Source organism: Cnephaeus nilssonii (genome assembly GCF_951640355.1).
Source record: "Cnephaeus nilssonii genome assembly, chromosome: 14".
Classification (NCBI taxonomy): Eukaryota; Metazoa; Chordata; class Mammalia; order Chiroptera; family Vespertilionidae; genus Cnephaeus; species Cnephaeus nilssonii.
In genome coordinates this window covers 33,649,932-33,664,284 of record NC_137085.1, presented here as the reverse complement: position 1 = coordinate 33,664,284, position 14,353 = coordinate 33,649,932, and the positions used below count along the sequence as shown (strand labels likewise).

The following is a 14,353-nucleotide window of genomic DNA, read 5'->3' as shown; positions in this document are numbered from 1 at the left end:
AATCAAAAAATGGACAATGGACCTAAATAGATACTTTTCGAAAGAAGACAGAAAGAAGGCCAAGAGAAATATGAAAACATGCTCAAAGTCAGTAATCATTCGAGAGATGCAAATCAAAATGACAATGCAATATCATCTCACACCTGTCAGAATGGCTATCATCAACAAATCAACAAACGACAAGTGCTGGCAAGGATGTGGAGAAAAAGGAACCCTTGTGCACTGCTGGTGGGAATGCAGACTGTTGCAGCTGCTGTGGAGAACAGTATGGAGTTTCCTCAAAAAACTAAAAATGGAACTCCCATCTGACCCAGTGATCCCACTTCTAGGAATATATCCCAAGAAACTAGAAACACCAATTAGAAAGGACATATGCACCCCTATGTTCATAGCAGCACAATTTACAATAGCTAAGATTTGGAAACAGCCTAAGTGCCCATCAGCAGATGAGTGGATTAGAAAACTGTGGCACATCTACACAATGGAATACTATGCTGCGGTAAAAAAGAAGGAGTTCTTATCATTTGCAACAGCATGGATGGAACTGGAGAGCATTATGCTAAGTGAAATAAGCCAGGCAGAGAAAGATAAATATCACATGATCTCACTCATTTATAGAATATAATGAACAACATAATTGATGAACAAAAATTGATCCAGAGACAGAGAAACATCGATCAGACCATTAAACCTCAGAGGAAAGGTAGGTAAGGGTGGGGGTAAGGGGGAGAGATCAACCAAAGGACTTGTATGCATGCATATAAGCGTAACCAATGGACACAGACAACAGGGGGATGAGGGCATGAGGGGGGGTATAGAGGGGGTAATGGGGGAATAAGGACACATATGTAACACCGTAATCAATAAAGAAATTAAAAAGAAAATATATATATATATATATATATATATATATATATATATATATATATATATATTATTTAAGCCCTAGCCGATTTGGTTCAGTGGATAGAACATCGGCCTGTGGACTGAAGGGTCCTGGGTTTGATTCCAGTCAAGAGCACATGTCCAAGTTGTGGGCTCAATCCCCAGTGGGGGGCATGCAGGAGGCAGCCAATCAATGATTCTCTCTCGTTATTGATGTTTCTATCTCTCTCTTCCTCTCCCTTCCTTTCTAAAATCAATAAAAATATTTTTTAAAAAAAGAAAACAAGGTGAAGAATAATATAGAGATTTATCTTGTTTGTGTTGATAAAAGGCCTTTCATATGTTGAGCTTATATAACAAAAAAATTCCTAGAGGGATATATAAAACACTGGTAACAACAGTTATTTATTGGGGAGATATAATGGGGAGGAGAAAGAAAATACGGTTTTCATTTTAAACTTTTCTGAACAGTTGGAAAAAAACACGAGCATGATATTATTAAAAGTGATTTTTTAAAAACCCTAGTAAGAAATAAGAGTAATGCCTCTGCTAAGTGTGTGCTAATCAGGACAGCTGAACTTCTGCCAGCCTGTGGGAACGCCACAGAGGGATCTTCATCAGGTCAGGGCAAAGGACCTGAAAGTCAGGCATCACTCTAGTGAGGGAGAGGAATGGGAGAAACCGTTCTTCCAAGGAGCTGTGCCCGCGCTGCCTACTCAGAGTATAAAAGGCATGCCCACTCCCACGCTGGAAGCTGTCTGGGTTCTGCAACAAGAACCTTTTGGTAAATTCATGAATGAGTCTCAGGGGTTGGACCCAGTTTCTCAGAGTTCACATTTTATAAGCCCTAATTTTTTTTCTAATTTACATTAAAGTTCATGTTCCAGGACATATGGATTAGAGCACAGAAATTCTTGACATAACAGACATCAACAACAACAACAAAACCAGGTTTGTGATCTTGAGAAAATGACGCCAAGTTTCTTCACTGATGTCCTTAATACAACAGAGGACTGGGTGAGGAGTGAGAAGACCCTTGCTGGTTCCCAGAAGCAGTGAGCCACTGTGTCAGGCTTACGTGCTGAATTTTACACAACTCTTTTTCCAGATCCAGATGCCACTCGTCACTAGATTGGCAGGGGTCAGTAATCATATGTTAATCTTCATACCACTTTTGTAAAACACTATGAATTTTCAGTTGTTCGTTCAGATTTACTAATGGCAGAGACAAAGCTCTTTAGCAGCAAATTCTTCACAAGTTTTAAATGTTTTCTTCTATTAAGTGTTGAAATGCATCTTACCTTAGAGACAGATTTATATTTCAAAATTGTGTGCAGCCTAAGGAACATATTTCATGACATTTAAGAACCAAAGTCAAAGAACAACGTACTATAAGTAAGTTTTCCTGGGAAATTGTCTAAATATTTTAAACTATGTAAACAAAAATATGAAAACTTGTAGTTAAGGGATAAAAGCTAGGCATCGGCTATTTTTTTTTTTTCTCAGACATGTTTGTTCATTCTCATTATCCTGCGAGTCATTCTATACAGAGCTTCCTGGTACCTCTGCCCTGCTACTTCTTATCAGATGCTTGTCTCAACTCTCTTCCAGCCTCACCCCACAGCCTGACCTCTCTGGACCTCCCAGGCTCACTGCTGTCCATTTTCATCTCACACATCTTTCCCGCCATCTCCCTGCAGCACCCATTGCTCACAACAGCCATGGTGGCTAGCTGTCTGGCTGTCTTTCCTGCACTGGCCAGTTTGCTCTTCAGAGATGGGAGAGGGGAGGGGAACCAAGAGAATGGAGAGAGAGGGAGGGGGGAAAAGAGAACTAGGAATAAATTTGTTGGTTGCCAGAGTGCCATCCACGTTCAGTCTCTTCCTTCTCCCACTCAAAACCCTGCCCAGAATAATTTCTTCCTATTTGGAAAAAGAAAAGCATCCCTGAATGATGACAAGTGACATAATATGTGCTAACCTGATCTCCAATGAGAAGCTGATTGATCGCCTACGTTTCAGGGCCGTGGGAAAGTCGGCATGGAGGGATAAATGGATTTCAGGGCCGGCCGTGAATCTATGAGGTGCATTTCAGAAGCTCTCCTCCAAACCATAAATAAAAGCAGGGTGACTGCAGCCTGGCAGGGGGGACCAGACAAAACACCATGCCCACCCAGGACCACTAGTCAACACCCTCGTCACAACGCCTCAGAGAAAGGTTTTCCAAAGGGACTTCTCCCAGAGTTCATCAGGGGAAAAAATAAAAATATTTAAAAGGGCAGGTCAGAACACCAGAGCTTGCAATCAATTACTCGGGGGGAAAAATATTTATATTAGGGAGTCTGAGGGGTGGAAAGGCACAACACACTCTTCAGTAACAATATAGCAAGATTTTAGTTTCAAAATACGCCCCCCAAAACTGCATCTCCCACCCTGAACCATTTACTAGCAACCCCACAACCAGAAGGAACCAGGCACCTGGTGATTATGTATAACAGATATTTAACCATCTAATCCAATTCCCCTGTGCGAATATGGAACATGGGGGTAAGCTGGTGGAGAGGGAGAGACACAGGGGGCTATGGGAATAGTGACTGCAAAGAGGCCCAAGGCCAGCAAATGAGAGAGAGGCCACACAGCTCTCCCTGGGAGAGAGAAGCCCCGCCCACCCACAGCTCTTCAACTGAAGCAGTTTCTTCCCTGGCAGGAAAAACTCTGTCAAGAAACAGAATCTGTCTTTGGACACTTCATAGCAAAGGTGAACCCACAGGTTGACACTTACATTTCATTTGCTTGGAGATGGACTTGTTAGGTTCAAGCCAGTGCTGGGGAGAAAAAAAGAGATTGTGGGTCAAATGGCTGGACCATATGATGCATACTTAATAACTAAAAGGAATTTAATAAAGATAATCTTTTTCCAAAGTACAGCCTTGGCTCCTATAGATATTCCTCAGGGTTCCACCTCTGAAGACCCACATGAACAATTCGGCAACAATACCACCATAGGCAAGGGTATAAACTGCAGAGAATTAATACTTGCTGAGCAGTGTTTGAGTCACACAGTTGCTAGGGGAGAAGGGCAAGAAAGCGAAGTGGCTCTAGTTGACTCCTCGGTGATCCTTTGAGCTCCATTGCTCTAGGAAAACCAGAGATGGCTAAAGACTTGAACATCTTGGACATCATTGACCTCAGAGTCACAATCCAAGACAGCATCAGCACCCTGCCCCCCACCTTCCTTGAGGCAGCCTCCGCTCGGGTTACCAGTGGGCCAAGCCAGCATCAGCCCCGTCATGCACAGAGCCGATTCTTCTTTGCGGTAGGGAGGAACAAATGCTTTTTATTTATTTTTTTTTAAATATATTTTATTGATTTTTTACAGAGAGGAAGGGAGAGGGATAGAGAGCTAGAAACATTGATGAGAGAGAATCATCGACCAGCTGCCTCCTGCACACCCCCCACCAGGAATGTGCCCGCAGCCAATGTACATGCCCTTGACCGGAATCGAACCCGGGACCCTTCAGTCCGCAGACCGACGCTCTATCCATTGAGCCAAACCGGTTTCGGCACAAATGCTTTTTAATATCTCATTTCAGAGGCCTGTGGTCATCATGAAGGAAAATCAGCTCCCTCACAAAACAAAGGAGCTCAAAGACCTGGGCAGGCATCTGAAGCAGACTTGATGCTGGACCCAGTGGCCAGCTCTCTCCACACATGTGTGATGGTCACTTCAACATGTTGAGATCTGGGCAGCTTTTGATATCACATGATGTCCCTGAAGCCACTTAGGGAATGTTAGGAAACATCACTTTATACACCTACTAGTAGCCCGTTTGCACGAAGATTCGTGCAATAGACCTTCATTCACCTGGCTGCCTGCACCAGTTTTCTGCCGGCACTGGGGACCCAGGCCTTGGCTGTGGCCACCGCCTTCTGCCTTTTTCAGGGTCGGGGCTTGGCCCCGGGCAGTGGCCTTGGGCTCGGCCACACCCAACATCCCTGCTAAGGATCGCAGGAGCTGACCCCCAGTGGTTTCCTGCGATCCGTGCAGGCTCCCCGCTGGTGCCCAAGGCCGGGAAAGCCTCGGGCGGCTTTCCCGGCCTTGGGCTCGGCTGCACCCAGCGTCCCTGCTACCGATCGCAGGAGCCGACCCCCAGTGGTTTCCTGCGATCGGTGCAGGCTCCCCTCTGGTGCCCAAGGCCGGGTAAGCCTCGGGCGGCTTTCCCGGCCTTGGGCTCGGCCGCACCCAGCGTCCCTGCTACCGATTGCAGGAGCCGACCCCCTGGTCGTTGCCTGCTATCCGTGCAGGCTCCCCGCTGGTGCTCAAGGCCGGGTAAGCCTCAGGCGGCTTTCCAGGCCTTGGGCTCCGCCACACCCCAACGTCCCTGCAACGGTTTCCTGGTGGGCGTGGTTGGTGGGCGTGGCTTGGGCGTATCGAAGGTGCGGTCAATTTGCATATTTGTCTATTATAAGGTAAGATAATTTATGAAGACAATAAAGGCGTTGCCACTGGGTATCCACCAAGAGGTCTGGGAGTCCCCACTCTGGGTCCCCCCCCAACCCTGTTTGACACAGGAGAGGAAGGGGGACACTTATCAGTTGAGTGCTTACACTTCTCTCTCATTGTGTCATCCAGAAGCCTCAAGGTTCTGCATTATCACTATTGCTTGATGTAATACAAAACGATAAGGTTTAACAAGAGATAGCATTTGCTGAGTGCTTACTAAGTGCCAGGTACTCTTCTAAGAGTCTCCACGGACCATCACTACCACTCCATTTACAGATGAGACATCTGGGGCTCAGGAGTTAAACAGCTTGCCTAAGGTCACCCAGCGAATAACTGGGGAGGGCAGTGTGCAGTGGAATTCCAGAGCAAGGCCCTCGGCCTTGGCTGTGCAGCCTCCCGATGGATCAGTTCACTCTAAAATGTATCATTCTCCACAATGAAATGTTCTCTTTCACCAGGAACTGAAAAATTGAGTGGTCAAATCAGGAGTTTCCAATCCAGAGTATGAGAGCTCTGTGGCCTTCAAAAACAAGAGTAGTGCTCTGGCCGACGTTTGGTGGTTAGAGTGTCAGCCTGGGTTCGATTCCTGGTCAAGGGCATGTACTTGGGTTACAGGTTCAATCCCCAGCCCCAGTCGGGGCAGGAAGCAACCAATCTATGTGTCTTGTTCACATCGATGTTTCTCTCTCACTTTCCCCCTCCCTCCTCTAACAATCTATGGAAAAAAACATCCTCAGGTGATGATGAACAAACAAAAAAAGAATGGGCGTCTTTTCACGAAGACTCTAACAGAAAATCACCAGATACATTGCACAAGCTAGAATAGCAAGCTTCGTTGCATATGGCCAAAATTATATCACCTCATTTTGGAAACCCTGGTTATCTTCCCTTTCCCCAATTTTCTTATTGTGGTAAAATATACATAACCATTGTAACCATTTTAAAGTGTACAATTTAGTGGTATTTAATGCATTCATAATGGTGTGCTACCATCACCACCATCCATCTCCAGGACTTTTTCTATCTTGTAAAATTTTAACTCTGTGCCTATTAAACAATAACTCTCCATTCCGCGCCTTCCTCCCAGCCCCTGGAAACCACTATTCTACTTTTTATTATCTCCTTCTAAGCAGAAATAATGTTTGTTCTTTATAGCATTACAATGGATGAGTGGAAAATGTATTGATTTTACCACTTACTGGCTATATAACCTTATGCAAAAAATGTTTAACCTCTCTGTGTCTCAATTTCAACAACTATAAAATGGGAATAGTAATAGTATCTACCTTGCAAGCATTTTAAAATGTATTAAACATAAGACACTTAAACAGTGGCTGGCATGTGGAAAACAATAAATGCTTGTTTGCTGATGCTGTTGCTGTTACTTAAGTGCAGTTTAATTGATAGACCAACGTCTTCCAATACATGGGACTCGTGGAGAATAATAAAAGGGGTGTCTGGTGATGAAATTACTTTCCTAGAAATAAACAGAATAGCTTAGAACTAAGGCAAGAAAACAAATCACAGCAGCCAGAGATCAATACCTATTGCTATTATTTCACAGGGGAAAATCACCAGTCATTTTGCCAATAAAGCCTGAAATATAAACATGTTTTCTGAATTCTCTTTGCCTGTCATCCTTTGAACCCCTTGGCCCTCCTCAGCCTAAGGTCAACCTACCTCTCCACCTTTTCTCTGCCTCCAGGGATGATAGGTAAGTTTCACTTTGTGTGCCCACCCCGGTTAGTCAGGGTGATCTCCCAGGGCTCTGAGAAGGGTTCTGAGACAGAGGGGAGGAGGGGGAGAGGAGGGTGAAGGCTCGGTGAGGAGGGCCATGGTCAATTGGCTGTGTCTGCCATGGAGGAGTAGGAAACATTACTAAGACGCTAAGAAAGCCATAAGCCAAGAAAGTTGGGAAACCTCTAAAGTGTGGTATCATACAATTCATGTGTTTTCTTTTTAAATAAAAGGGTCAAGACACTATCATATATTTTAAAAGAATACGTAATAAGCATCTAAATTTTTTTAAATATCTGAAATGATATACGTTGAACTGATACCAGTGAGAGTGGGTTAACAGGGAGGGAACAGGAATTTGGGGGTGTTGATCAAAAGAAATAATGACTTACATTTTTTTCTGTGATGTTTTAACTCAAACTTTTTAAATGTTATTGGTACATTCCATGAATAATTTAAAAATCAATGTTTAAAAAAAGGAGGAAAGAAAGATAAGCTCTACTCAGAGGATAAAGGTGGATTTCATGTCATTTAGCCTCAAGAGAAAGCATTTCATACGTAACAGGCAGATGCTGAGTCCAGCTAAGCTCCCGGGGCTGACACTGTGGTCTAACTCGGAAGCCAGCAGGCCTGGATTCGAACCCCAGCTCTGCCACTTACCAGTGGTGTGACCTCAGACCAATTCCTCTGTTTCCTCACTTACAGCAGCATTGTGAAGCTTAAAGGGTAATTCATTAAGAAGCTCTTAGAACAGAGCGTGGGGCATAGTGAAGCCTCAGTTACACACCACCCATCCCCATTTCTTCACATTCACTGAGAGAGCCCCCTAAGCTGGTACACTGCCCCCCCCTTGATGAGCCCATCTTTGTCATTCTCTTCCTCTCTCACCCTCACCCCATCTTCCCTGTTTTACATGAATAGAATATTCCCCCTTTCTTCATTCTTCCTTTTAGTCATGAGTTGGGTAATGAAGTCAAGTCTGGCAGAAAATAACCACCATGATCATTGGAGATAAGCCTTAGAACATGTATTTCTATTTTCCTTTCTCTTGCTGCTTGGAATATATGCTCTTTTGTTTTCTTCCTGGAAACTGATATTCCCTAAGAGAGGCAGAAACGAAAGTGTGCCAACCCAAAATCTGAATTTGTGCTTGGTTCACTGCAACGGAAACCTTCCTTTCCTCGGCTCTCATTTAGAATCACAATTCCAAAGACTGCAGAAGCTGAGACCCAATCACTGATTGTACCTAATGAGCTCAGGGAGCGAGCGGCACTGGAGGATGCGCCCCAGTGTGATCTGAAGGTGTCAGGAAGGTGTCTGCTGTCAGGGCTCTGACAGGGCTGTGCCCAGGTCCCCTCAGGTAGCTCTCCCTTTAGTTACACAATCGTCCGACTCCCTCGGGTTACTGGAGTCCACTGCCAGGTAGAGAACTGAGCTCCCCACTCACACCCACCCCACAGCAGGGCAGCTCTTTAATACCCGACATCTGTGGAAGGATAGTACGTCTGCCCCTTCACCCAGTGGCCAGGACAACTCTCAGGCACGACCTACACTACCCCAGAGCTCCTCTGTGGGACTGAGCCCACATCCCCTCTGCACGACTGCCTGACACCCCACTCTCTCAGGGCCTCCCTGTATTCCCCATCCCTTCCCATCCCCAACTCTCCTACAAGTCTTTTCCTAGGAATATTTCCTAACAAACCTGGAATTTTCATCTCAGGATCTGTTTTCTGGGGACTGGACCTAAGACAGTCTCCCTTACTCTCCACCAGAAACTGCCCTCCATGATAGTTAAGATCCTTCCCTTGGAGGTTTATTCCTTTTGTTTTTGGTTTGAACCCTGCTCACTGCAAGTCCCCTGTGAGATGTCCGAGTTTACCAGGTTTTTAGTTTTGACAATATAGCCTGATCACATTTCAAGTCATTTCTTAAAAGAAATTTATTTTGATTGACAGCAGCTTGAAGAAAAAGGAGTGGGAGGAAGCCACAGAGGGGTGGAAAGCAGAAAGATAAAGCCTCCAGGCCTGATTTCCTTACCTGTGATCTTGGGGGGCAGGGGGACCCTAAGGTTCCTTCAGCTCTCATATTCCACATTCTATGAACCTGAAGGATGAGAATGTTGCCATCAAGTGTTTCTTTTTAATTTGTCTAGGCCCAGCTGTGCTTAGCCCTAAGAGATTGTTTTTCTCTACCCTTTCATAGAAATAATGCATTTCTTTTGTACTTTCTAATTTTGTCTTGAGGAAAAAGAAGATAGGTGTGAAGTGGTATTTGTGACTAAGTAGATTGATTTTTAATTCAGTAGCTGCATACACACACACACACACACACACACACACACACACACTCCCAAAAGTAAACAATATCAGTTATCTTCAAATGTTAGGCTTCTGGTTGAAACTGATTTAGCCAATGATTACAGAATAAATTACACACCTCTCTGTTATCTTTCTCAAAACCCTTGGTGTCGTAGACAAGAGTAATCTCTAGCCCAAAGAAATGTAGTAAAGAACCAATGGGGCTTTAAACAAGAATGAATGTGGATCCCCCCACCTCTCCCCCCCAAAAAAAGAGATTCTTTCTTCCCTCAGGAGTAACCAGATTCAAAACTGACCACTTCTCATCATAGCCCTGAAAAGATGGCCTGATTCTCACATTACAGCTGGACAAAGCCCCAAGTAACTCAGTCTCTGCGTTATCTAGCCAGTTCATGCCATTTCTGGGTCCTGTGGCTTTACTGGGGTGGTGGTGTTGGGCGGGGGGGCGGGGGGAAGAATGCCCATCTGAATGAATGCAGCCCTAAAAGTGCTCTGCATAGAAAAGTTAAGAGCTAGGCCTGGTTATTTAGCTCCAGTAACAATGGTTTCCACTCCAGTTCAATAAAACCTACTACACACTGCAACAACATCTGTAGATCAGGCACACTCGAAAGTTATTGTCCTTTTGGAAGTCAGTCTGTGTAAAAAAAAGAAAAAACCCTTCATTGCTTTTGTGTAGTGTGTTTTACTCTTTCAGCCATAAATACTTCTGTATTCTAGATTCTCAGTGATAAGCAACATAGAAGCAATAACCAGGAGAAGAAATACTGTAAGAAACACAACCGGAAACAGGAAGCCTAGGAAAGCATTAAGCATCTTTATTTTTCTAAAGGACCAGACAATAAATGTTTTAAGCTTTGTGGTCCATGTGATCTCTGTCAGAACTACTCAACTCTGCTACTGGTGCATGAAAGCAGCCACAGATAACTCATAAGTAAATAGAAGTGGTGTGTTCCAATAAAACTTTATTTACAAAAATGGATGGGGAGAGGAGCAGCCTGACCTTTGTGTTCCAATCCCTGGCTCTACATCCAAGAAGTCTTTAATGTACACTTCAAGAAAAAAATAGTAGTAGTGGTTATAAAACATTCACTGCTGTTTATTTAAAGTGCACTAGGAAACCAAATGCAATCATAAGGAAATTATACAATTCCTTCAAGCTTATTACAATGGAATTTGTAACATTTGCTTTCAAGCCATATAAATTTAAGAGTGTCACCCAACTGTTCCAAGGTCAAAGGTCTCTTAGTTGCTAGATCCATGGACCTTCACAAATGCTTTAAAGCATAGAAGAGTAAAAAGACTGGTGACATATGTTGATAATATCAAATAATGCATTTAAAGAACAACCCTATAGCATAGGTACTAATAGTATCCCCATTTTTCAGATTAAAAATTGAGACTGGGTTAAAGAGCTTGCTCAAAGTCATACAACCAGCAAGTGACAGGGACAGGATTTGTCTCAGTCTTCCTGGTGTCAAAGCTCTTGGCAATAGTGTCCTCTGATCCTCCTTCCTTCTTGATGTTTGAAACTGGAACCATTCCCCTTTATCAAGTGAATAACTACCCTGATGTCTCTCTATTCTCTCTCCTCATTCTATTCTTCCTTCTCTGTATGATCCTGGCCAGTCTCCTTTGCAGGTTTCTCCTTCTGGACCATCCTTTAAACTATGGATATTGTTTAGCTTTCAGATTCTCCTCTCCCTCTACACTCTCTTCCTCATCTCTTTGATCTATTCTCAGGCCTTTGAAGTACTGAAGGCCTCAGGGGTTCCCAAGTCTCTATCTGTGGCCTAACCCTCTTCATTTAGCTTCAGACCCAACTGAACATCACCACCTCAGCATCTCACAGGCAGCCCAAACTTAATATGTCCAAAACTCACCACCTCTCCCCAAAATCCACTCTCTTTTACAGTTTATCTGGTAAGTGGTTCCATTTGCACTTGGAGCCCAAAGTGGCCATGTAGGAAGTTCAAACACCCTGCTGGACAGGCCATGTGGAAAGGCCCCAAAACCACATGCACAGGGAGCGCCCCCCCCCCCCCCCGCCTCCCCACGCCCCACTCTCCAGCCTCATCAAGGCACCAGGCATATGAAGAGGTGCTGGTCTGTGGCCATACCACCCTGAATGTGCCAGATCTCATCTGAAGATGTGTGAGACCCCCAGGTCAGACTAGCCACCAGCTGAATGTTACTGAGGGAGCCTCGGCAATACCATGTGGGGCAGAATAATCACCCAGCTGAGCCCTGCTCAAATTCCTGACCCACAAAATCCTGAGATACAATAACATTGTGTTGTTTTGAGCCACTGAATTTTGGGGAGATTCGTTACACATCAAGAGATACCTAGAACTCCCACTCCTTGATATGAACTGAATGTTTGTGATCCCCCTAAAATTCACATGTAAAAGCCTAAACCCCAGTGTGATATATTTAGAGGTGGGTGGTCTTTGGCAGGTGATTAGGTTTAAAATAAGTCCTTAGGGTGGGGATCCTACGATGGTATTAGTGCCCTTTTAAGAAAGAGGAAGAGAGATCAGAGTATAAGCTCTTGTTTCCTGTCCCACCACCTCACCCCCAGTGACTTCTAAGGACACAGGGAGAAGGGCGCTGTCTGTAAGCCAGAAAGAAAGTCCTTACCAGGATACAAATCTGTCTTCACTTTGATCTTGTACTTCCCAGCCTCTAGAAATGTGAGAAATAAATGTCCTTTTAAGCTACCCCGTCTATGGTGTTTTCTCTTAGCAGCCCAAGCTAATATGCTCATTATTAATCTCCATGCATCTAACACACAATTACAACTGAAACTTTGGAAGATCTGCTAGAGCATGAGTGAAAAGAAATAGAAGTCTGCTTCAGATTGTCACTTCCTAACCTACACTGTTTTTATTCCTCCACGTTATACATCCTAGTTACAGTCTAGTCTTTTTTCCAGCTTGACTTAAAAATTATATTTAAAGCTATTTTGAAACTGTCAGACCTGCTAGTCTCTGGTCAGCTCTGATGTTCTTGCCTGCTGGACTTCTTGCCTCTGGCAAGCGCTTCTCTCACTAATGATGACACTTAACCGTTATCTCCCTAATTAATTTCTGTCTTCATCTAAACCAAGCCCAGGAGATTCTCACCACCAAGAAGGGAGACCATCCTGCCTTGGGTAACCTCTTTTTCCCTAACTCAAAACAGAGATAAAATGGCATTTTCCCAGCCCCACTTATTCTCATGTCTATCTTTTGGCCCAAATAAGATAACCAGTTCACATGTTTGCTCCTCCATCCACTAAAATTATGACATCCCAGTTAGCTAAGTGACTCCAGACTGCAACCTGTCTGTATCAGGCATCCCACCCTTTCCAAGTGAGGGTGTCAGGTATAGACAGAGTTGATTATGAGCAATCATTTTAGTTTAGCACCAAATTCTGCTTTCTGCTGAAGGAATATGACAATTTCCCCAAATCTGGCAGTGCCCATACCCTGGGCCACAACTGAAACACTAGCCAGTATATCCAACTTTCAAGCTACTGTGATAGCGCTTTGTTCCTTGTAACTTGAGTGCCCCAAGTCCTTCCCACAAAGCCAAGTTACTAATCCATAGCCCTCCCAAAACAGGTTTCTAATCAGTCTTGATTGTTTAATACCTCCTGAAACTTAAAAACAAAAGAGGACTCGCTAAGCAGAGAAATTCATGACCAGTGACTTGAGGCAGCAGTCCAACCCTTTTCAGTGCAGGGCTGCCCTGAATCCCAGGCACCACTCTCACTCCTAGTTACAAGAGTCTGGGAAGCAATTGTCCCAGGGAGCAGAGAGCAGCCTTTCAATGGCAGGAGCAGCTGGAGGGAAATAATGCTGTCTGGCTTCTTGGCACCATCCCCAGAGTGAAACCTCAAATCACTGGGCCTGTTTTTATGCCATTCCATGTCTTTCCCAAAAGTAACTCTAGAAAAAGCACACTGCTCTAACCCAGAAAAGGCCTTTTCCCATTAGAAAGGAAACTCACCAATAGGCTTCCTAGTCCTTTCTGGCTGCCAACATGAAAACCTCAGGGTCAGCTCTGTTTGGGGAGGGAGTTGTGGGTTCAGCATGTCCTTGCATCCATGGTTTCCCAGGTCATGCTTATCAGAAAGCATGTCCTAACACAGGGTACTTGAGGAGATTGTCCAAGGAGTGTGGATTTCCAAAGTGAATTTGTCATCTTGAGTGACACTGATGTAAGTGGGTTAAACATGTTTAAAAATGGGAAAGCTAAAATCAAAAGCACTGGGTCCAATCTGCCTGTAGACTGTAACCAACTACCTACAACCAAGACAGTCCTCCTCTGGCTGGACTGAGGGTGGGATCCTCAGTTCTAAGGCACTGAGTATGGGGAAAAAGGAAAGGGTGAACGAACGAGGAGAAAAAGAAATTCAGAGCAAGGTCCATAGAAACTTGGAATTATGAAATCCAACTATTTCAAAACTTCAACTTTCTAAAGAGAAGTTATTCAAACTCCTGAGCAGAAGTGATGGAAGGAATTTGCTACATTTAAGAAGAAAATACCTGGACTTAAGCCAAGTACTAACTTTTTCTTCTGGAATTATTTCTTCCAAGACTTCTAGACTTAAAGTCCCAGCTTTCTCAACAGTAAAATGAAGAGAATACCATACACCCTTTCTCTAATCATCTGCAACTAAGATGATATGCGTTCTTCAGAAGACAAATGTGATGGAAACTCAAGGGGATTTTTATTGACCAGTATTCAATCTGCCCCTCCCTACCTCAAATTTAATTTTTTTTTAAATAATGGAAATTCTGGGTCCTTAGCATTAAAAGAGAAAAAGATAGTCACCATTTACTGACCCAGTCCTCACCCCTCTCAGAGCATATGGTGCATGAGACATCTTGTCAAACATATGGTGTTCCAAATGTGAGAGTGCT

General features: G+C 44.1%; 1 protein-coding gene across 1 annotated transcript in view; it reads right to left on the bottom strand.

Moving 5' to 3' along the window:
* The window catches only part of FRMD3 (FERM domain containing 3), a gene marked incomplete at its 5' end in the record, with an annotated part of 240,885 nt that overhangs the window by 99,493 nt on the left and 127,039 nt on the right, over positions 1-14,353 (bottom strand). The window contains one exon of the mRNA XM_079791284.1: positions 3,667-3,709. Coding sequence (XP_079647410.1) covers positions 3,667-3,709 — 43 coding nt within the window. The remainder of the gene's footprint in view (positions 1-3,666; positions 3,710-14,353) is intronic.